General features: G+C 35.7%; 1 protein-coding gene across 2 annotated transcripts in view; it reads left to right on the top strand.

Moving 5' to 3' along the window:
* The window catches only part of LOC150076083 (transmembrane protein 47), a 258710-nt gene extending 234963 nt beyond the window's left edge, over positions 1 to 23747 (top strand). For both annotated transcript variants that reach the window (XM_090387032.1, XM_090387031.1), the window contains 3 exons: positions 12366 to 12552; positions 14667 to 14816; positions 21973 to 23747. In XM_090387032.1, coding sequence (XP_090243158.1) covers positions 12366 to 12552; positions 14667 to 14816; positions 21973 to 22199 — 564 coding nt within the window. In that variant the 3' untranslated portion in view covers positions 22200 to 23747. The remainder of the gene's footprint in view (positions 1 to 12365; positions 12553 to 14666; positions 14817 to 21972) is intronic.
* The last annotated feature ends 1498 nt before the right edge of the window (positions 23748 to 25245 follow it).

The raw sequence follows: 25245 nt of genomic DNA on the forward strand, positions 1-25245 counted from the left end.
TTGTATCATCTGCAAACTTCGACATTAAGCCTGATATACCTTCATCAATATCATTGATAAATATAAAAAACAACAGTGGACCGAACACCGAACCCTGTGGGACTCCACTAATAACATTAGTGCACGAAGAGCAGCGCCCATTGATTACCACCCTTCTTCTCCCACTCAACCATCCTTTTATCCATTGTGGCAACTTACCCTTAATACCATTCTGCTCCAATTTGTAAAGTAGTCTCCCATGCGCAACAGTGTCAAAAGCTTTCCTGAAATCCAAGTATATGATATCAGAATTATTTTTTGCATCCAGTTGCTTTGTAACCACATCATAATATCAAATCAGATTTGTCAGACAAGACTTTCCCTTAACAAACCCATGCTGTGTCTGAATTATTGCTGCAGTCTTGTCTAGATGATCCTGCAATGTATCTTTAACCAGTGATCCATTATTTTACCCGGAACAGAAGTTAAACTAACTGGTCTGTAATTGCTTGTGTCACCTTTTGATCCCCCTTTGTTAATTGGGGATACATTTACACATCTCCAGTCCATGTGGACCCTCTGAGTCCAAAATGTTCTAATACTTCCTCGGTTAATCCGCTTTCTCAACATTCTCCCCCCCTCCCCTTTAAAAATGAGTGCAGTATTTACAGCTGATAGAAATTCTTCTCTGTAGTTGGCCAGAGGTTTTAACATTTCCGACTATAATTAAAGTTAGTCCTGCACATGAAATGAGTTTTGTCCCAGTCCCTTGTGCTGTTAAATTAAGAAAAGCCAAATAGTTTTTGCTATTGTAAAATGCTTAATTACAAAAAAAAAAAAAAAAAAAGAAAGAAAGAAAGCTCTGTTTATTAAAAATATCGAATATTAAAAATTGTCTGGTTTGGCTTAGTGGTTGGCTTGCTTTTAAGTAATTAGTCGGGAGCATTAGCCTACCATCTACTACAGAGCGTGGTCCCTCTTTTAAAATAAAGAAACTCACTTTCTTCTGTTTGTGTATCTATGTTATGCCCAATCTCTCGTAAAGGCAACGAAATCCAGCTGCCATTATTAAGCAGACAAGGTGAACCGACCGCACGGATATTCTGTTACATTTTATAATTATTACGATTTTAGAAAGTTATTGCGGACGGAAGCATGAAGTTTTTATTTTATTTTATTTTTCTTGTGCTTCTGTTTCTGTAAGCTTCTGAAGCTATCCGCATAATTTAACCAGAATCTCGTTTTGAATAAATCTGAAGAGAAAAATGACTTACCAAAACTGTTGTAATTTATGTTCAGCGTAACAAACATATTTTAAACTTCTTGCATCTGTTCACCTTGTATACGTTGAGGGAGATCAAATAACGTATATAAAGGTAGGTAGGTGTTCTTTGAAATTTCTATAGAATTAACAAGTTCCTGACATTCTTTGGAGTTGGAGGTAAGGAACCAGTGGAGCTTCACATTTGTCCGTCGAAGATCGCTAGAATTCTTAAGGGTTTCTTTGTTTTGTACTGTACAAGCCAGGAGGGAGTGGTGTTAAGTTATTCTGAGGTTATTTATTTTTTTATAGTCCGTAAGACAGGCAAACCTGCCTGTGAACACACATTTGTACAGACGCATTACGTGATAAATATCATATTTAGTACCATATGAAGTGGTGCATTATAACCAAAACAGTCAATGCGTGGTCATAGTGAGGATCCCCTCAACCAACCAGATTACTTAATAATACGAGTACGTTGGTGATGACTAAACTATATTCGTGAAAGGACGTCAAATGCATCTTTTTTTTCCTCTGCATTCCCCCCCCCCGTCAAACCTTGAAGATACGCATTACAGTGCAGTTATATCCATTTGGTATGGGACTGTGATGAACAGGACATTTCGTTTGGGAAATGGCGCCTCCGTAGCCAGGTGGGAAGGAGCAGCAGTGAGTAGCACACGCTTCTTGATTAGACCGGGGTTCGAGCCTGTCATCACCAAATACGGAGGATGCGGAAAGGTCAGGGAATGACCACTGCATATCCCGGAGCAATATGGCCTTAGTTGCTAATGCTCCTAAAAAACAAACAAACAAACAAACAGTTTGGGAAATGTCCTGTTGGTCGCAACATGTGAACTCCAATGGTATTAGAAGAAATTGAAATCGTAAACAAAATTTTTTTTTTACCACATAAAGGTTAAAAAAAAAATATATATATATATAGTTGTCATTTGGTTTTTAGGAGCCTCCGTAGCCAGGTGGGAAGGAGCAGCAATGCGTAGCACACTCTTCTTGATTAGACCGGGGTTCGAGCCCTTTACCACCAAATATGGAGGATGCGGAAAGGTCAGGGAATGACCACCGCATATCCCCGGAGCAATATGGCCTTAGTTGCTAATGCTCCTAAAAACCAAACGTTTGTTGTTGTTGTTTGTTATTTGGTTTTTAGGAGCATTAGCAACTAAGGCCATATTGCTCCGGGGATATGCGGTAGCCATTCCCTGACCTTTCCGCAACCTCCATATTTGGTGGTAAAGGGCTCGAACCCCGGTCTAATCAAGAAGCGTGTGCTACGCACTGCCGCTCTTGCTATATATATGAATTGAGTTTATTTTATCTTTTTATTACCATTCGGCATGGACTAACAGGCAGATGATATCAGAAACTGATAGCTCGCTAATTGTAGGAGGACACATTGAAGGGGTTAGCCCTTGATAAAGTCCCTTTCAATGTGTCACCTTTTTCCTATAATTGGCATGACATATGTAGTTAGTTATTATTTTCTACTTTTATGCTTTATTGATTATTTTGTTTTTTCAATAATTGTTATTTCCATTATTTATGCGTATCTTTACCCAGTTAGAACCATGGACTAGTTATAACTATTATAGCGTTTAGTTGCCACCAGCTTATATATACTTGCCTTTAATAAATTGCATGTTTAATAACTGCTCAAACATAATAAGACTGATGTAATGTTCTATCTAGACATTCATTGATGGCATTAATCAGTTCTTCTCCTCCTTTCAGTTTTCAGTTCTTTTTATTGTATAATTTGCTATAATAATTGTTTATCTTGCTATAATAATTGTTAATTTATTTGCTATATTCATTATATATATATGAAGGTATATATATATACCCTACCCTAAAAACAGGGGCACACCATATTTTGTGCACTAGAATGGCGATCACTTTAGCATCAGTGTTGCCAACTATAGTGAGTTTAAAATAGCTGAAACAGAACTGAAAAAATTGATAAAATCCTATGTTAAAAAAAAAAAAAAAAAAAAAATTGTAGCTAAAGGGAGTTTAAACGACAGGGGGGGGGACGTGCCTCGGTTCCCCTACCCTGAATCCGCCACAGTGTATACACACACACACACACACACACACACACTGGTGTTCAAAAAAGTGCATCCCCCTAGGAATTTCATATTTCTAACCTTTTTTCGCGGTGGTATGTTACGTTAATGACTAGCATCACAAATAGATATATAAACAAAAGATATTTATTAATAGTTAAAGCAAAGCTAAGTAATATTTGACAGTTGCTCTCAAAATATTCCAAAATCAGCATTTGCAACCTTTATACAACAGTTTTGGTAAACACGACAGTTATGGTGAAATGTTATCAGAAGCCCTCAGTTTGCTTCAGTTTATCATTTTAAATGGAAAACAAAATAAAAAGTTCACCAGGTGCAAACTAATATTTAGTTGAACCGCCTCTGGCCCTGATGACAGCAGTACACCGTCGAGGCATTGACAAGATCAATTATTTCTGAAGATAATCAACTTTTCTTGGTTCCAAACACGATTTATGGCTTCCTGAAGTTCACGAAGGGTCTCTGGTTTCTTTCTGGAAACTGCAGATTCCACACAATGTCAACAGTTCTGTATAGGATTCAGGTCCGGGCTGTTTCACCTGTAACAAACGTAAACACATTACTGTCGAACCTTTAATGCAGAAATGAAGCTAAAATAACTACAGAAGTGCCTACCTACGCTTTTCACCCAATGACAAGGAGCAGAGTCGTCCTGAAAGATGCAATTACTTGGCAGGTTGAAATGGTCTCTAATGGTTGGCAGCAATTTGCCTTCCAATGTAGCCAGGTATCCATTGGCATTTACGGAACCTTTTATAAACTGCAGGTGACCTACTCCGCGATACGAAATGCACCCCCATATCATTTGGCTGGTAGGGAATTTCACTGTAGAAACCAGTCTGGATTGGTATTCTTCACCACGACTACGGCAAATCGTTTGTCTCCCATCAGAGCCATGCAGGTTGAATTTCTTCTCATCCGATAAAATAACTGACTTCCACTGCTCGGTGGTTCATTTGACATGCTGCTTACACCAAATTAATCGGGCGGCCTTTTTTATTTTTTGTGTGAGGAGAGTCTTCTTAGGACGACGGGCTACAAGTCCATTTTTGAAGAGGCATCTTCTGACTGTTACTGCACTTGCTATCACTCCTGTAATGTTCTTCCCATTCTCTTGTCAGCTCAGTCGAAGGAGCTTTACGGTTTTTAAGGCACAAGCGCTTCAAAACGCAGTCCTGTTTTGGAGTAGAGACTGGTTTGCGTCAGCAGAACCAGTATTCTTGAGATTTGGAAAGAAATCTACTCACTGTCAACTGTTACAATACACTCTATAGCAATATGGCGGGAAGGAACATCCTTCCTCACATAAAGCAACAATAGCACTCTTTCTTCGTGGCGTCAACTGCACGTAAGTCGCCATCCTGACACAAGCAAGGAATGACTGCAACTCTTGCAGAGCCTGTTTATATAGCTGAAAGTAACAGCTGATGCAATATTACGTCATCGCCTACGCGTGTCAGTATTATCTGATGCAGTCTAAGAAATATTGCCATATACTTACATTATTCGGACAACGATTATAATTTTAAGGGGTGATGCACTTTCTTTGACCACTAGTGTTATGTCACCCTACCAATCCTGAAAAAACAGATTGGATTTGCTATTGCTTCGATTTACATATTTTTGCATCGATTGCTGCATATAAATCTCCATGCTTCTGATAAAAGGGCTGTAGATTTATTTTTATAGCGATTCTTGCAACTATGATTGGGACTAAAATTAAGGCTACCCCAACAATTTATCATCCATTTAGGAAATTCGTCCTGTATTTTAAGAAATTAGTCTTACAATTAATTATTAGTGCAGTTCCATTGAATTCCTTGTATTTTATTTAAATTATATTTGCGTTTGTACCGAAGTGAAATGAAAATCCGCCTTTAAATAATTTCTGAGTTTGAATTTTGTTCATTTAAAGTAACAGTCAACGAACTGAATTAGTGAGAATTGGTAAGAAATTCATAATGAATAAAATTAATGGAAAGATATGAAAAGTATATTAGAAATGTTAATTTACAATATCTTTTATTAGAATTTGAAATATATATTCTTTTTTTTTTTCTTTCTCCCCTCCTTTGAGGAGAACGGAAAATTTGGTTACCATATTTACTTTTGAAAAGCGGCTACTTTTTTTTTCTGTGTGATGTTTATGTGAAGTAGACGGCTTGTATATCTGTCGTGTTTCGTTAGATATTTATTGGCGATTGCTTATTAAATAACATTAATGGATGGATTTTTAAGTCAAATTTCCTTATAAATTCGTCTCCGTGTTAAAGGAAGTTAAAAAGACATTCAAATCCAGTGTTTAAGAATAAGGGAAAAATGCTATGTATACCGTTCGAGACTGTCATGTGTGCATGAATCACGTGTTTTGTCTCTCATAGAACGGCGATCTTTTCGAATGTAGTTGAGTAGGAAGAACTTCGCGCATGATCGATGTTTAATTCGCACGCCAAAGGAAGCGCTGAAAGATACAAAAGAAACAAGTACTGTACGTGTTCGTCCTGCAACGTCGCGTAGTGCAAATACGTCCACACGCACACACACACACACAGTTCATACTTTCCAAAGAACATATGAAGTGTGGGTGTGCACGCGAAGTTTGTGTGGGTGTGTTTGTGAATTTCATTTTGTACTATCCATAAGCATTAAATGAAGTGGTTGATGTTTACTTTAAATATTGTAACAACAAAATGTATAAACCAGGGTATACATAATTCTGCACTCCTCCCCTCGTTATTTTATGACTTGATAAAACTTATGGGCCTTTTTTTTTTTTTTTTTTGTAACCCGCTTTCCATTGTTACGTAACGATTTTTCGAGCAGTTGCCTACAAGTCTGGGTTTACCGAGGTGCATTTACCCAGGGGCCTCAAGGCCCCTGAACAACTCAATTACTGTTTGTCCTGAGCCCCGGCGACTTTATTTTAGAGCCTCTAAAAATAAATGATCCTAACCCATATTCTGAGGTACAGTACCGAGGTAACTCATTGTGAAAGTGACTATCATCAATCATACAGTGATTGATGAGATCGTAATATGAGCTCGTAACGATAGGCGCTGACGTTTGATTTTTTGCAAGGTGGGAGAGGTAACCTGACAAAGTGAATACCTGCAAACTTATCGGCAAGAGTCAAAAATGGATGTCGGTATTAATTTGTTATGATTTTGAAACTAATGATGGGCATAATCGAAAACAAAGTTCAGAATAAAATAAATTATATCGGTTTGTGGATTTTCTTTCGATAATGCCCATCTGTAGTTTGAACTGTTTCGAGGTGGGGCTGGTGTCGTGTTTTATAAGCCACTTTTTAGCTACGACCATAAAGATTCTGCAAATCTACATATCTAGAGCTTTCATTTTACACCCTTATATCCCCTAGAATTGCTGAGGACATATACGTGTTGGAGAATAGTGTATTGGTCTCCTTCACTGTGAACAAAAACGTAAATTCAAGTACAAGACTGTACAGTGCAAGGAATATTGCTCCTCTTGGGAAAGGTAACGTATCTTATGTAGAGTGGCACCAGAGCGTTAGTTCTACACCGTCGTGGCACTGTGATAACTCTAAAATGGTCACGAATAAGTGGTGCAGTGTTTGCTGTTTCTATCCACTTTACTGCAGCGACCGGCGCCTCCGTAGTCAGGTGAGAAGGAGCAGCAGTGCGTAGCACACGCTTCTTGATTAGACCGGGGTTCGAGCCCGTGACCACCAAATACGGAGGATGCGGAAAGGTCAGGGAATGACCACCGCATATCCCGGAGCAATATGGCCTTAGTTGCTAATGCTCCTAAAAACCAAATAACAAACAAACAAACAAACTGCAGCGACTCCCAGAAAACTGATTCCCGGTGCCCGTCCGTGCCATTAGTGGAGGCGGGTTACAACTAAGCATGTACTTTTCTATCAAATAAATAGAACTTGTGATCGTATATTTTAGGTATGTACTCCAGCTTTTCAGGCAAGATTTATTTTTGCATTTCCTCTCTTCGCCTCGCCCCGATGATCAGGTTTAATTGAATTGCTCATTATCCTACGAAGACTATTCATTGAAAAATATAATTGAATAAAACATTAAATTGTTCAAATACTAAAGACATTGGGGGGAGGGTCGCGTTTAGTATCCTTTGACAAACAAGCTGGGCCTCTTTCTATTCGGCCCCCCTACTTGTGGAGTAATTGTAACTCCTTAGATGGTCAGATAATTTATAATTTTTTTACGGCTTTGTTAAGGAATAGATTCTTTAATGTAAATTAAGGAAAAATATGTATGTTGCGTATTGATGAGAAATTTTTTTGACACATTGCAGTACAGTCTTGATTTCCATTCACATATTAAGTAGCATTACTCTTTGAATTATAGAATAGAATAGAATCTTTAATTGCAGCAATGATAGACATACAATTAGTCCCGTCACGGCATGGTGGTGCCAGGGGTTAACAAAACATATTTACAAAAGAGATACACATGAGAAAAAAAGATAAATCAGATTATTAACAAAGCACAGTTTTACATTTTCAGTTCGACGAGGATACCCTTCCTGTATTTTTTATTATTGACCACTTCTTGGAGGTCCCCGTCGATGGCTTGCAGTGAGGGCAGCATTTGCTTTGGCAGGAATCTGTCGGTTAGTACTAGCCGGTTACGGTTTGCTAGCAGCTGTGCTGAAGACCGGAGATAAGGGGGAGGAATGCGCCAAGAGCAGTGATCCCAGAAGTTCCGCTCTGTAATTTTACCGGTGGCCATCTTGATGGTGAACAGCAGCCTTCTTTCTCCGATGTAGGACCGGAGCCTGCGTAGGTGAAGAGCTTCTGCTAACTGCGTTGATTCGAGAGCTGGGGGAAGGTGGAGTTTGCTGTTGGCCCATTTTAGAAGCCAGAATTCGGCAGAGAATATTCTTTTAATGTTGGATTCGGCGGCCGATGCCCATATCTCTGAAGCATACAGTATTGTCGGGTAAAGGATTGACACGATGTATCTTTTTACCAGTTGTGGGTCGGTGGTGTGGAGCAGCTGTTGTTTGGCGACCCAGCGTAGTGAATTCAGCCTCGACTGTATGAGGTTTATGTGATCGTTGAAAGATAGTTTGTAGTCGAAGACGACCCCCAGATCCAATTAAACAACTTCCTAGCAAATACTTTTCGACTTGCGTGCTCAAACCAAATTGGTGCACCAGATAAATATACGTTCATATAGTAAGTTCAGCGCCTTACCTTTTATTCCCCAGCCAACCTTGGACATTCTTTGGTAGTTCATGGTGCTGTCAACACTAAGAAATTGCCACAGCATCTCTTTGTGATGTTCAGACACAGCTCTTTATGGTGTTTCTCTATCCATTGTAACTCCAGCTCCTTGTGCTGGCTTTCCTAAACGCAGGTTCTGGTACCGATAGACTCTGAGCAGATGTAGCTCTTTGCGATAAGCTGAAACCGGAGTTTGGACTTGTCTAATATTTAATTATATTTGTGTGTAATATGATATTTTCAGTTTTTTCATTTGTATTTGTTTTGTTCGTGGCACTAGTCTTTCCCTCCCCGTAGTAGGGCGAACAGGAGAGGGTGTATATTGGAGTACTGTATTGCTAAATTATCTGTAAATGACGGCGGGGTTGCCATAGATTGGCTGGGACCATCTAAATAAATAAAGTACTTCGTATGATTAAAACAGGTGGCCATAGTTTTTTTCCATCTTTTATTTGTTTGAAATGGGTATTCTTGGTAACGCGTTGAATGATAGATTGCCTTTGCATGGATGAAAGCTATTTTCATCGAAACCTTTGAAATGAATTCGGTGCTTCAAGAAAAAAGTAGATGACTGTTGGGTTAAATTGCCATTTACCAGTAGCAATCCCGAATTGTGCTCATCACCCCCATCCCACCGTTCGAAAAGTATTGAAAGTGTATATAAATTCTCTGGTGAAAACTTATCTCAATCAACAAACTTGTTGAGAACTCGTTTGCTACCATATTGCATAGCTAGCAATTTACTGTTACTTTCATTTCCGTTGTCATTAAGTAACAGCGATGTCATTATCCCGTGGCTAGCAATGGGAAGATGTTGGGGGACTAACAACGATAACGTAACAAGCTTTCTGTGTCGCTTCAATTTGTTTTCAGCATATTGCCTTTCAGTCAGTGCACTGTACAGTCAACGAGGTGTGTGCAAACCAGATTTGATTGTCTGATGGAATCACGCACGCGGCTGTTTTATGAAGTACCAAATCTCGAAGTTGGCAACGGGCCAAATTGTTGGTCATGACACCTTTTACATGTTGTCTGACAGAAAGGCATGAGGTGCCAAAGTTTTGAAGTAAGGATTAATGAAATAGACGCAGTTGATGTTGTTTTAAATATTTTAAAAGTTCGCGTTTAATCTCTCAAGTAAGCACGCACAGTTATGACTGACGATCCTTTATTTGATAGGATAGTAGCGAAATTTTATTACCACGACAGTTATAAATGTGTACTGACACGCTTTTGCCTATTCACGTCATTCATCTAAGATCGATTAAAAGTCACTAACACCTTGTAAGCTGCTCGTTGATGTGCGTGTATGACTGTTCAGAACTGCGTACAGTTTCAGTTTGCAGCAATGAAAATCAAGAAGTAAAATAGTAACAAACGTTTCCAATTCGGAATTTTGCATATCATACCATCTGGCTTTGCTTCTCTCCCAGATTTTTTTTTTTTTTTTTTTGGCTGGCGCAGCATAATTAGCCTCAGGCTTCCTTGCACCATATAGCTACTACTACTAATAAAATAAGCTAGAAGTGGAAGGGGAGGGTGTAATTGTTGGAATGCCTGTTACTTAAAATTTTCCTTTTTTTTTTTTTTTTTATTATTCCTGAGTAATTAGTTTGTGTCAGTAATGAAAGGACATATTACATAAATAAAAATTATTTTTATTCATGTAATATGCTGTCATAATGTGGTGGTGGATGCAGTCAGTGTGGAGCCATTTTTTGATGCATGTTTGAGAGACATGGAGTTCACAAGTCAGAGGATGCACTTCCTGTGCACCTTCTGTCCATCAAGCATGTGGAGGGAGCAAGAAAAATATTACCTACAGTGTGGTAACATCATGAAAAATAACTTACATACATATTTTCTGTTTACTCCCCCCCCCCCCAAGAAATATACTAAATTGTCAGAAAAACCCAGATACAAACTAAAAGAAGCTAGCAGTGGAAGGGGGGGGGGGGGGGTAATTGTTGGAATGCTTGTTACTTTTAATAAATTTTTGTTAAATTTTTGTGAAAATTCATTTTCACAAAATAAAATCATTTGTAATTGGTCATTACTCTAGGTAGAATGGGTCATTGTTATTCAGATCTGGCACCATGCATGATGTCTATATATAATTAAAATTTTGTTAGTCCTTTTCTTTTAAAAATAAATGAAACTACAGTCTAGTGACAATAAGTATTTTTGAGTTTTTTTATACATATACAGGTTGTTTTTATATACGTATACAGGTCTACAAACTTCCTTTACAAAACTAAAATGTTATTGTGAGAATAGGATACATTATACAAATTGAAACCACATCCAGATAATGGAGGATATCTTCAAGTTTTAATTAGAGGTATTCAATGTGGGCACCTTTAGTTTACTCTGCAGATGTCCCATCTGTAATCAGTTTCTCTCATATGGAGAACAACATATCCCTGTTAGTGTGGCCAGTTGCTTCCCAAATGCATTGTTCCATAATGGTTCCTGGCATAGTGGAACATACACCTGGTCTTTCACTAAACCAGAGAGTAAAATTTAAAGGATCAGAGGATTGTGAGGGCCACAAAATTGGTTCTCTTTCAATCCACTTCCCAGGAAATGCTGTCCTCCTCAGGATGTGAACAAACTTCTTTATGTTAATGTAGCAGAGTGTTTCTCGCTGGAAAATCAAGTTATTGTCCTTATCTATTATAGTTGGGCATAAGGAAATTCCATAATATATTCAGATACACAATACCTATGATGGTAGCTTTTCCAAAAAAGAATGGTCTGTATACTTTGCAACATTAACTACTAAAGAGCAAGAAGTCATTGAATATATATGTTAATATATATTCAGTATTAACATATGCCTATATGTTAATTAAAAGGCACCTCCATAGCCAGGTGGGAAGGGGCAGCAGTGCGTAGCACACGCTTCTTGATTAGACCGGGGTTCGAGCCCGTCACCACGAAATACGGAGGATGCGGAAAGGTCAGGGAATGACCACCGCATATCCCGGAGCAGTATGGCCTTAGTTGCTAATACTCCTAAAAACCAAATAACAACAACAATAATATGTTAATTAGATTCAAAACGACTTATCGCACAAAAGGTTAAAATCCACCATGATTAGTTTTGAGATTATGCTGTTATTTGTTACACTGTGCACATGTTCTAGTTGGTGTTACCAGATTTTCTGAAGTCCAAGGCAGGCTTGCATACTGCATTTTTTTTTTTTTTTTTTTCTTCTCATAATGTGACTTCATTATAAGTAAGTTGATGTTACAAAAGTTTCTAGTTTTCCTTCTTTAATATGTTGCCTTGCAAAAACATCTAATAGTACAGGTTTCCCTTTAGCAGTAATCTTGCATGATGTTGATTTGCTTAAGTGTGCACAGGTTTTCTTGGCAATATAATTCCATCCTGTGTGAGAATGACCTTCAGATTCACTGGTTGTAAAGGTCTGTCTCAAATATTTTGTTCCAGATGATCTAAAATATGGGATTCATGTCTGGTGATTGTAGGCCATGGCAGATACTTCATATCATTAGAGTGCTCTGCATATTATTCCCAATACAGTTTACACCTATTCAGTAAACTTCATTTCCATAGTGTTGTCATCTTGGAGCAGTTCATGATTTGTTTAATATTTATTTGTGGGGGATGGGGAGGTACAGTTTTTCTTTATTGCAGCATTCTTACTGAAGACATTCACCTCCCCCCCCCATGATATCATATGATATGATAAAGGTAATTTGCGATTACTGTTAATTTAATACTTATGAGTATTTTCTGTTTTAGGTGATTGCCTTCATATGTGGTCTAATAGTCATTCTTCTAATGATTCTCTGCTTGGCTTCCTCAAATTGGCTGACTGCTGACAAATTTCGACAAGGTCTCTGGGAGCAATGCGTAGAAGAAGATGCACCTCGCCCACTGCCATTTAAACTTGAAGCTAAAGCAGGTTGTTATCCTGCTAGAAAAGTTGGTAAGAATTCTTTTTTCAAAAGCAGTTATATATTTTAAATCATATACACATTAAAATTGCACAAGAGTTCTATATAGTAATGTTCATTGCAATAGGAGGATATCAGCTGTTTCACAGGTGACTTTGTTGAACATGGTTAGATTTCTTATTGTAAGTTTGTAATGGTGATTAGTTTGTTGATGATTGGTGATGTGATCTGCAAATGGAAATTGACTGAGAGAGAGAGAGAGAGAGAGAGAGAGAGAGAGAGAGAGAGAGAGAGAGAGAGAGAGAGAGAGAGAGATCAGTAACAGGATACTGCATGGTATGGGTTACACAATTTCTAGATACCATCTAGCTTGGTATAAGGCCAATTGTTCTTAGACTAATGGAAGGCTGTGCTTTGGAGTGACAAGCCATAGTATATGGTCTGACAGTCTTACCTGGATGTGGCAGATGCCTAGAGAAAGCTACCAGACTGCATTGTCCTGAAAGTGAAGTTTGTCAGAGGCAATGTGATTGATGGTGTGGGACTTTTTTCATGGTTTGGCCAGGAACATTTGGTTGTTTTGGACAAAACCATGAATGTCCTGGACAATATTGTGGAAAGCTCATACCTATCTGCAGGACAATTCTCCATGTCATATTACTTGCATTGTGATGGGCTGGTTTGAAGACAAGTATTGAAAAGTTGGATTGGCCAGCCCAGAGCCCTCACCTGAATCCTGTAAAGAACCTCTGGGATGTATTGGATTGTTGGGTGCATGTTACCAGCCAAAAATCAGAGCTGAACTGGTTGTTGCTTTGAAGGCTGAATGGCAGAAAATATGAGGACTTTTGCAGAAAATTGGTGAAGAAAATTCATTAAAAAAGAGGACATCAGCTATTAAACTTCTGCTGGAGGATGTATATTTTAAAATACATATTTTCTGAACTGAAATATTATTATGACAAAAGTCTTGGAGCTACAGTTTTGGTAAAGTTACAGTTTATATTCAAATACATTTGTACTGTTGACATATACACTGTCATGTTTAAATGAGTGTGAGGGTGATTAGCAGATATGTTAAATATTCTGTTTCTACATAACCAAAATTTTAAAATTTATTAGTTTATTCAATAGTTGTTATAATTATTTATTCAATTTACTTCTTTTTTTTAATTTAATTTTATTTTATTCATATTTTTAACAGCAAACAGCATATATAACAAGTTCAGAATTAGCCAAGCTTTCTTCAGCCCAGATGCATGCTGAAGAAAGGATGGCAGCTTGATTATAGGTTTTCTTTAGTTATTGATTCAGTTATTGATAGCAAGCTACATTCAGCTTGCTATTTGCATTTGGCATTATTCCCAACTACAGTGGACTTTTTGTACAGAAAACAAACTTTTCAAAAATCCTAAATAAACCTACTTTTGAATAATGTTATAAAATCCTTGAATCTATAAAAGTGATACCAATCAGTGACCCTTTTTTGCTAACTCATTTTACTCCTTACCACAGAGATGCTCAATTTTTTCATTACTGCATTTTTCTGTGGATACAGAAAAATGCGGTAACGAAAAAAATGCAGTAATGAATTAGCATCTTTAATTCTTCCATTTCTAAAAATACTGAGGCAGCCAACAAATATCTTTTCATTGTTAAACTTCAAATACACTGAATAGACTTATTCCTATTTAGTTTTATACCATAAACTTGCTGTAAACTTATCTCCTGGATATTTGTGCAGAAGTTCAAATTTAAATCTAACATTAAGTTTTTATTTGTCTCTTTAATGCCATCCATACTAAAAGTATGGGTTCATTAAATCTTTCTAGTTTAGAATTGTCAACTCTGGTACTTATTAAGAAAAGAAATTTTAATATAAAAATATTAGTGTGTGGGGTGTACATAATATAACTTTTTATTTATGTATAAGATGAAAAAATTCATAAGAGAGAACAAAGAAAGAAAGGAAATATGTAAATCAATATTCATTGACATTTTCCATTTTGTGCAATATTTGATATATTGTGAAATATATATTAGGCATATTTTGTAATTAAATTTGGTTAGTAGAGAACAAAAATGCAGTTTGCATTTGAATCACAATTAGCTTTAATTTTGATTTTTGACCCCCAATTTTTTATAGCATATATCCAGACAGCAGCAGCTTTGTGTGTTATCACCCTTCTGATGGATATTGCAGCAACTATAATGACAGGATGTGGACTCTGCAGTAAAGATCCAACACGCAAGTACACTCTGTATCGCTATGCTCTCTATGTCATGGTTGGTGCATGTAAGTGATTGATATATAAATTTGTTATGTTTTACTTGACCTTTTAAGTTAAAATTTTCTTGTGCACTGTTAGTGTATATTTTTAACTCTCTTGATTTCATCTGAAATGTTTTATAACATCAGAAAAAATTGATTTTTGTTTTTGTAAAAGTTTCACAAAACCTCTTTTTATACATTTGTGTTACTACTGTTTTATACAAATTTATACATTACTTCTATTTTTATAATTTCTGTTGACACATACATGTGATTGAGCATTGCAATGAAATATAATTTTGTTCTTTAAATTTGAAATTCAATTCATCCCAACTTTGTTTAAGATACAGTTTGTATATCTCTGACTGTATTTGTTAAATATAATTAGGTATTATGTCTTGGTGTGGGTGTGTGTGTGTCTGAGTTGAAATTAAGATTTAATATACAGTAAGCGACGGTTATAGTGATCATGTTTGCAAATTGAATTTTGATTCCAATAAACGAAATCGCCGAATATTATCCACAGACTATAAAAATAGAGATAAAAAGCACAGATTTATACTTATATACATAGCTTAACTAATATATACATATTAATTAAACATAACACTTTGTAATATGATTATAATTTAAAATAGTCACTTATTTTATATTGTTTTAAATTATCACTGCAAAGTCTATTTATAGATTTTTCAGTATTGTATAACAGTCTATATTCATGATCACTTGCACCAGTTTTCTTCCAACACTCTTCTCAGGACAGCTTCATGAGTTTGCCAGTTTTGTAACTGGAATTTGTTCAGGTTCATCTTCCTTCTCCTTGGCAGAATTATTAATAACAGACGGCAATTTTTTCATCTGTTAAAACTGTAGTAACTTGTAGATCACCATCTATGTCCACCCACTCATTAAACTCCTGTTCACCCATATCTTCAGGCTTTTCAATGTGATCAGTATCGTGACTTAGTTAATTATCATGAACAATTAATCCACATTTTTTAAAAACATTTGCTAATGCATGTTTCGGAAACTTCATTCCAGGCACTCATTGTCATATGAAGTGCATCTAGAAAAGCTATCTGCTTTGTGATATTGGATGATGTTCCTGAACCATCATCATAGACTGGATGATTCTTCGCCTCTTATCCGATCTGTAGATGGTCGTAAAAGTTTTTATTATTCCCTGGTCAAGAGGTTGAATCAGTGATGTTATTCAAAGGTAAAAAAAACTAATGTTTTTGAAAGCCAACTTTGGATGGATGAGCTGGGCAGTTGTCCAAAACCAATGTAATTTTTTTTTTGTTTTTCTTATGCTAATGCTAATGCTAAATATAATTATCCAATTGCAAATTCCATTTACGAAGATAATCTTTAAATAAAGAAGCTGTCAGCCATGCATTGGCATATTCAACAGGCAGCTGTTTTACTCCTTTAAAATGTCTAGGCAATTTCCTCTTGCCTATAACTAATGGCTTCATCTTGATTGTTTCCATTAATCCTGTCTTTGATCATATTTCCTGCAGACACAGAGGAATTTTTAAAAATCATGCAATGGTCTCGGGTAGCCCTGTAGTACAATCCTGTTTCATCTATATTAAAAATTGTCTTCAGGATTATTGCTTAACACAGTTTGCCATGAGCTGCAGAACCATCGGAATCCTGTTTTTCTCTGAAGGTTTTTGTAAACAATATCATGCTTCTCCTTCCATCTTGTCAGCCATCTATCTGTTGCCTTAAACTCTTTGTGTAGTTTTTCTGAAAAATCATTAGCATTTTTGAAGAAGAATGCTACGATTGATTGATGCATTAAATGAGCTGGCCTGTTTAAATCAAATGAACAGAGCTTCATCTACTGGTTGGCATTTCTCTTCACACTTCCTTTTTCTGGTTTCACATTAGTGTTTGATGTCTGGTGCAAAATTTAATAATTTTGATAAAGGTGACTGAGGCACTCCTAATTTTACTGCTGCTTCCCTTTGAGACATATTGCTTATGTTTAATTTGCCACGTTTCTATAATTCGTAACTTATCTTTTACACTCAAATTCACTCTCTTTTCACTGACATTTTTTGGGTAGTAAAATTTAAAACGCTGTAAAAAAGATAAGCATCTATCAATAACAAAGTACACAGCACGCACAAATTGGAACTAACACATGTGCAAGTGAGATATGGAGTAAAAAGTTTATGAACTTTAAATATAGGAATGAGGAGCAGATTTCAGTGAAGGGGAAACATTTCGTGATATTAATGTAAAAACACCCAGAATTCCAACTACAGTCAGTCCTCGTATAGCACAATAGTTGTTCCTAGAAACCCTCGTGCAATGCAAAACCGTGCAATATAAACAACAGGCCCTATGGGAAAAATAGGGTTAAGTGCAGCCACCCAAGATTGAACACACATTTGTAACCAAAACATGACCAAACACAATAAATAATCATAATAAAATGCTTACGTATTTTATTACGACTATTACGTAATAAAATATTGCTAATGCTTTTGCTTCTATCATAAGCAAACTTTTTTTTTTTTTTGTTTGATTTTCTATCCAAACAGATGACAGCTGTTCCATCTCTTCCAATTCTTTGTGTTGTCTTAATCTAATGGATTTTAATTACACTTTGAGTTGTTCCTGCTATGAAAGTTTTTATTTTCTCTGCATTCTTTGTAATTCTCGGCGTTGCTTCATTTAGGTCTGTAGCACGTGCAATATCACATGGTCTTTCATTTCGCTCAAAGCGTTTCACAATTTCATATTTTTTTCTCTATTGACAGAGGCGGACTGGCCATAAGCCTTACCGGTGGGCCGGAGGCCGGTGTGATTTTGGCCATAAACCATAGTATGAGGCCACTACATATTTTCCCGGATAAGAATTTTTGACCAGTCCGCCTCTGTTTATCGATATTGCTTTTCTTTTTCCTCTCTGAATCTGCAGTGTCTTCACCAGGACACTTCCTTTTCACACCTTTTAACACCTTTTAGGTATTTTACTCATTTTTAGGGAATAAAGCACAATTACAAAACGAGGAGGCGCGCTTGATACGCATAAACAAAGCTGCACGCGTGTAGCAACTGAATATATATATATATATATTTTTTTTTTCTGGTAGTTGTTGCCACATCGGCTTCTGTGGCCATAATGCACCTCCCAAGGTTTTTGCAGTACTTTGATCCAAGCCCAAGGCGGGATTTGAACCCGCGACCTTTGGGTTGCCAGGCAGGCACTTTACCCACCCGGCTAGTCAGGTCGGCAGCAACTGAATAAACAACACCGTAAAGGCAGAGATACACTATTAACACCTCACATTTTACAAAAGCACATTTCTAGGGGTTATTACCATAAAACAATTTCCAGTTGTGTTTCTGCTAGTGGAATCTGTTATAAACTCGTAGTAAACTCGATCTAATTGCATTTGCGATAATACCGATAGCTGGAATTGTGTGGGCTTTTATGTTATTATGGTGAAACGTGTTTCCCCTTCACTGACATAAAAAACAAATACATTTTCAGAATCTTCTTTTCATTCCTATCGTGTTGCGTTCGACTGCCATTTCTTGTAAACACAAAGGCGAATCGTGCATGAGCGAATTCGGTTCGTGTTATATAAGATATTGTTCCCCTATTTATAAATCGTGTATGATCAAATTCGTGTAATGTAAACACGTGTTATACGAAGACTGACTGTATTGGTATTATTGCAAATGCAAGAAGTTAGAGGTTACTACTCATTTATAACGAATTGTATGAACAAAAAAGCCCAATAAACCGAAAACTGCAAATCGTTTTTATTATTTTATGGTTGTGACTTCTAGAAATGTGACCTCCAGAAATGTGCTTTAAAAACTATCACAGAAGGTGTTCAAAATCAATTCTTATAACCAAAAAAAGTGTAGTGCATTTTAATGATTTGAATCGGTTCCTTGAAATTTGATTCTATAAAGTGGCTGATTCTAATAACCAGTGATCATTATAACTGGCGCTTACTGTATAATGAAGTGCAAAATATAACTGAATAGAACAGAATAATAATTTTAAAAAATTTTCAAAATATATAAGACAAGAAGTAATTGAAGTTGATGATAACATAAAATACAAAACAACAGTTACAAATTTCAGTGATATCAACTATAAATATCAAATACAAGGTAAAGATTCGAGTGAATAAAGTTGAATCAGTATTCAAAAAATTTAAATAATATTTAATATCCCTAAGCAAGAAAACATGCTTGCAAACATAATATCAATTTGACTTGATATTAATGAATATGGTGGCATCACCTAGCAGTTTTGGATTTTGAAACATAGTTAAAGGGTAAATGTGAAGGGAATACATAGAATAAAGCAACAACAAAAAAAAAAAAAAAAAAAAAAAAAAAGTGTGAGGTAAAACCTGTTTAAAGACTAGTATTTGATAATACACACACTGGCCCAAAAAAATGAACCTTTATTCAGTATTGAATTGGGCCATAAAATGGCATTTTACATATTTTATATGTAAAATGGAGTGATGTCTCTTACATGCTTCATTATTGGCGCTCAAATTGTATATGTGAGCCATGATATACAATTTTAGCACAAACTGCAGCATAGTATTGGCATGTGACAATAGTATGCTGTCAGAATTGGACAGAAAGCTCTGCTAATGTTAAATTCATTGTTAATAATTGCATAAATTAGGTTGGAAGAAAATGTGTTATTTTATGGCCAAACTTCTTCCTTAACAAAACAATTAATGATGGAACTCAAAAAAGGAAATTCAATAATTGAGGAATACTAAAATTGCCATTGATGGCACTCTGGTAGATAACTTTTTTATTTACATTTAATGGCCTCTGTATACCTTATTTACAGGTAGTGTTGTAGACATGTTAAAAACTTGTATTAGTGTGAGGAAAGTATTAGCCACAAAAGTTAATAAGAATGTCAAAGACTGCAAGATATGAGATCCACCGTGATACAGTAGTGAAGAAACAATTTGTTTCTTCACTGATTATTCCCAATTGCTTCTTCTGGACCTTTTTTTTTTTTCTAGAGTGGATGTAATTCACATCAGGACCCTGGCTTGGCACACCCAGGGTCCTGAGCTGGATATATCATTCTTCTCTTTCTTGGTGATTCCTTTCTACTTCTCTCTCTCTTTTCTCTCAGGGTAACTCGGGAATCTTTTTTTGGCTGGTGCAGCATAAGCCTCAGCTTCCTTGCACCATATGCTAATAATAAGTGCACTCACCAGATGTAAAGGGTTGGGCAATCTTGGTGCCCATGGCATAAGTACATCTCTGAAGCACATAATGCTAATCAAATAGGCACTTAGTGCATTGCCAGTCATTCTTGGATTCTGTAACAATGGAAAGAGGTCCAATGGCTGGATTGTTGGATCATTCCCATCATAGGCCTGACCCAGAACCAAGAGGTGAGGAAGGATGAGGTACTTTCCAGCTTAAACAGAACTTCTCAGGTACATAGGTGTTCAAGCATGATCGAACCATTTCATATTGGCCAAAGGTGTGGTTGCCATTGTTTGATCTAGCCACTGTTTGAATTATGAGGTTTGAATTACATGTAACCTTTGTCATAAAATGTTCAAATGTAAAAGAGCATATATGCCATACAAAAATATCAGTTTGCAGAGATGCACTCTAAAAGGTATGGTAAGAACACCTGTAGGCTTTTCAAGTAGGTAGAAAATTCTATGGTTTTTTCCTCCCACTTTTTGTGGTGCATTGCCACCACAAGCCAACAGAAATTTTCAAAATTGTTACATTTTAGAGGAGCTGTATAATGTAATTTTTCTTCAGTACAGTGAATTCTTGCTTAACTGGCACAAATGGGACTGCAAACATGTAGTTAATCAAAAAGCTGATTAATCTGTAGTTAAATTTTTTTGGGGGGGGGGAGCATACAGTGCAGAAGAATTCCTTTTATTAGCTAGCATTTATTAAAAATTAAATAAAACAAATCTGATGAATTAGGTATGCTATAAATACAACTGACAATAAAAATTAGCTACAAATTTCTCCTATCTCTCTCTCCACTCCACACACACACAAAACACACACCTTATGTTACAAGTGACTTTTCCCCCTCAATAGTTCACTGTTATCAAGTATTTCTACCATTTTTAATTTCTCTTCTTATAGACAACAGTACCACTATTTTCTTATTCACTGTTAGAAAATGAAATCTGCAATATTAAAATACATCAATCCTCTTAAATTCAAATTATTATTTTAATGACACTGCAGCTTTATCACTCAGACCTGTATTGTCTGTAGAAGTGTATGTTCACAGGCTGATTTTCGTGTTATGTGGTTTGAATACTCAGAATAACTCGGGCAATTTCATCAATCCCATCATGAGAAAACACTTGTGCCATGACAATGAGAAGCAAGCGAGTCAGTTTTTGGGGACAAAGATGTTTCCTTTCATTATATAGTATAGCCACTTGAAATTTACACAATTATCTTAAATTACTTTTCCTACTACATAAAATGAAATCAGCTTACCCTTGTTTAATTTCACAATTAGTGGTAAAGCATTGAAGTAAATAAATTGCAAAAATACCCTATTTTGGCACATATCAGTTACTTAATTCTTGGACAAATGAAAACAAAAACAATATTATGACTGTTTTATAATTCAGTTACTTAGCTTAAGCTTAATACTTTGTATATGATCTCTGTGAAACGATATTTAAGTTGGATAATTTTGCTGTGGTCAAATAAATTAAGTTGCTAATCTATAATGAGTGGGTTCCCAGGATGTAAAATTAAGAAAGCAAAAACTTATTTCACAAAATAATGATATGAATAAGCAAAGACTTCAGCTCCAAATACATTACTGTATTTTTACTTTTCTGCATTTACATAAGAATAAACTCCTAATGTAAATGTAGTTTTAAAATGGGTAATACCTGATAATCAGTAAAAATACTTGTAAAAAGTATTGAGGGGATTTTCAAAATTGAAACCTGCCCAAAGGGAAATTTGCATATATTGTTTTGTCAAGTTTTATTCAGTTTGAGTTTAGTTTGAAGGTTAGTAGTAATTATTAAAATACTATGATTTCACTCACTTGGTGCAGATAGAAAAAAAATTAGCAAAAATATAATTATTTTAAAATGTTTATCTATATGAAAAATAATTGTTTTTCTTTTTTTCCCCTTTTCCATCTTAGTGTTATCCATCCTGATTGCTCTTGTAATTTACCCAGCCTGTTTTGCTTCAGAAATAGAAGACAGCAACAGACAAATATGGGAGTTTGGTTGGGCCTATGGTGTGGGTTGGGGTGCAGCTATTTTCCTGTTTGGTGCCATCCTCCTATTACTATGTGACAAGGAAACAGAAGAAATATACTATAAGGAGCGGACCATCACGCATGATGGTGGTGAATCAAAGGCATAGAGACTTGGCATTACTGTACATATACCATGCATCATCCATCCAGATCCGCTGTCCACTCATGTCATCCACTCTTTCCCCAAGTATGTGTAGGCAGGTACAGACAGAATGGATTTAACGACTCCTTGCACATCTGTGAGGATAAGGATCAATATATTTAACTTGGTAACAAATGACAAAGAAAGAGAGGAGGTTAATTTAGAGCTGATTGATATTCACTGGTAGGTTGAATTTTGTTTGTGATCGTTAGGAACACTATAAGGGTGGCAATAAATTTATCAGTGGACCATTATAGTCCTCTACCTCCTTCTTTGATATGTATGTTGTCTATATGTATGTGTGTGTATTGTAGAAATTGCCTAATATTTCAAAAGTGTGATATCAGAGACAAATCATGTAAATTTTTTGAGATTGTTGATACAAAGCTCTGCAGAGCATTAATAATCATATAGTAATTGCACAAGAAAAATATTATGCAACTTTGAGACTAGTTTTTTTATACCATTCTGTCTGCATCTTCCACCACAGTAGTATTATTTAGAATTGTTCTGGGATATTCCTTGTTTTTATTGACAAGAGAATTTTTTTTCTAATTACAAAGCAGGGGTAACCCCTTCTCAAAGTTTTGTGGGACAGAGGGCCATCACATTATCAACTGCTGCACTAATGGTGCTAGCATTTGTAAGTCTTTTTCAGCTATAGTGTGATGTTAATGTCCACCAGATTGATCAGTTTGCCTTGTAAACAGCAGCCAATATCTGGGTGTTGGGACAAGGTCAGTGTATATTTTAAAAGTTCAAATACAGCATGCAGCTTTTGCTTCAAGGTGTGTATGCGAGTGTGCATGCATGCATATGTGTGTGCGTGAGTGTGGAATAAAGCTGCATTGGTCTTGATGGAAGTCTTTCCTCTCCTTACACTACATACTGTGATGCAACAAAATGCTGCCAATTTTTGTCCAGTGAAACTAAGATCTTCGTTTTCTTGTGTGGCTTTATAAAGTGAGGTAGGTGGCATTACTGCACAACTCAGGTAGCAGTTTCCTGTACATGAAGTTTAAGGTTTTTTCTTTCTGCATTGTGGCTTAGTATCCCTAAGTGAAGTGTGGAAATAATTGTGGAGAGATTAGTTAGCTGAATGGAAAGAGTAGTATATACTGTTGTAAATAAACTAGTCCTTAAAACACCTTGAGTACTTGTGGTCTTTAGAACTTTTGCAGGCTGTGTGGTTTGTTTATATGTAAGTGCGTGTATATATAATATGTCCACACACACACACACATATACAATGAAATAATTTAACTGAATGCCAGACAAAATGTGCAAAAGTACACATCAGTTGCAGCTACTTTTGGTGAATAACATAGTTATTTGGAATGTTCAGTAACTTTGTGGGACTGTTTTTTGGTACTTTTGTCTGGCTCTAAGTGCTTTAAAGGCATGCAGAAAATCTTGTTGAGTAAGTGATATGTGGACATTCATAACCAAATATAAGGAGAAAATGGTTGCTTCTTACCATACACAAGTACTTTAAAGGAGCATTATGGCAGTTATGTGTAACAAAAAAATAACTATATAATACATGTAATTTACCAGGTTTTGTAAGATTTGTTAGCATTTTTTCAAGAATTTTTTTTTATAAATTCTACTTTGTATTTAACATATTTACTGTTTTAGTCTAGTTATTCAAAATGTTTTCGTAACCTTTGCATAAATCATGTTCTTCAAGAAACGACTGCATGCTATCAAAAGTTGTGCATTTATATTTTCTGCAAAGGCTTCTCCTTAGGTGGAGTTATTTACATATGGAGGATTTGAGAATTTGAGGAACGGACAAATTCTTGTCACTGTTATCCTCGATAGTAGAAATCAAAATATTAAGTGTTTTTGAAATTGTTACTTATGGAATTGGGATGACTTGTATTGATGAAGGACATAGTCAAGACTCATTGAAAATTCAGAATAAACTTTTTTCTTTTTTTTACACAATGTAATTTAGAATATGTTGGGCTACTTTTCTGAGATAGATTGTGTTGTATCCTTCATTTAAATGAATAGCATCTTGATACAGTTCAGCCGATGATAAAACATTCTCTGTAATTTTTTTGTGTAAAGATTTATAAATTAGAACACTAGTTTTTAATAAGCAGAATATAAATGTTAATTAATTTATCATTCTCTCAAGTGCATAAATACCGAGAATATTGTTACAACAATAAATAGTAAATCTTTATTCTGTATAGTTGAAGACTCCAAGTTCTAGCTAGTGAGCAGGCTTTTTTTTTCTTTTTTTTAAAGGATGGATTAGTTTTAAAGTGATTGATGTATTGCATGCATAACTCTCATAGTATTTTGAATCATTATATTCTATCCTAGTATACTGACTGTTTTTGCTGATAATGTTTGAATTGGAAGTCAGATGAAAATTTATTTTTTTTTAATCTGAGAAATACTGAGAACTGAGTAAATTAATTTAATTGTGAACTTTGAAATTATTTCAGTGAATAAATTTTATCTATACAGATATGTTCTGGTAAAAATATTTTGTGTGGCCCAATCAGAGGAATGTATTGTCTGCAGCATAAACATATCACAACCAATTGCAGATATGCCAAAATTTATTTGTTGATTTTTTTTTTTGGGGGGGGGGGGGGAAAGCTGTGCTGGTTTTCTCATTATTGCAGTTGGATCAAGTTCTTATGTTAGTAGCTTTTAAACTTGTTAGCAGCTTTTTAACCATAGCATATGCCACTCAAATATTTAACTACTTATTTTTATCCCTTTATTTTTGACAAATCTAAGTGGAAAATATGCTGACCCTATATGTTGCATGCACATTATATAGAAATCTTGTTCAGCACCTGTGAAATATTACATCTTCAAACATCCCAAAAGTATTTAATAATAAGAGCATTTTCTGCACTGACTACAAGGTAGCTTGTAGGTGGCTGTAAATATGTATCAAGATGATTTTACACAATGTATATTAAAGCAAAAGCTATATATATATATATATACACATATATATTATTAAAATGTTACAAAATGAT

The sequence above is a fragment of the Mastigoproctus giganteus genome, chromosome 13 (genome assembly GCF_048544385.1).
Source record: "Mastigoproctus giganteus isolate SK-2022 chromosome 13, ASM4854438v1, whole genome shotgun sequence".
In the NCBI taxonomy this organism is placed as follows: domain Eukaryota; kingdom Metazoa; phylum Arthropoda; class Arachnida; order Uropygi; family Thelyphonidae; genus Mastigoproctus; species Mastigoproctus giganteus.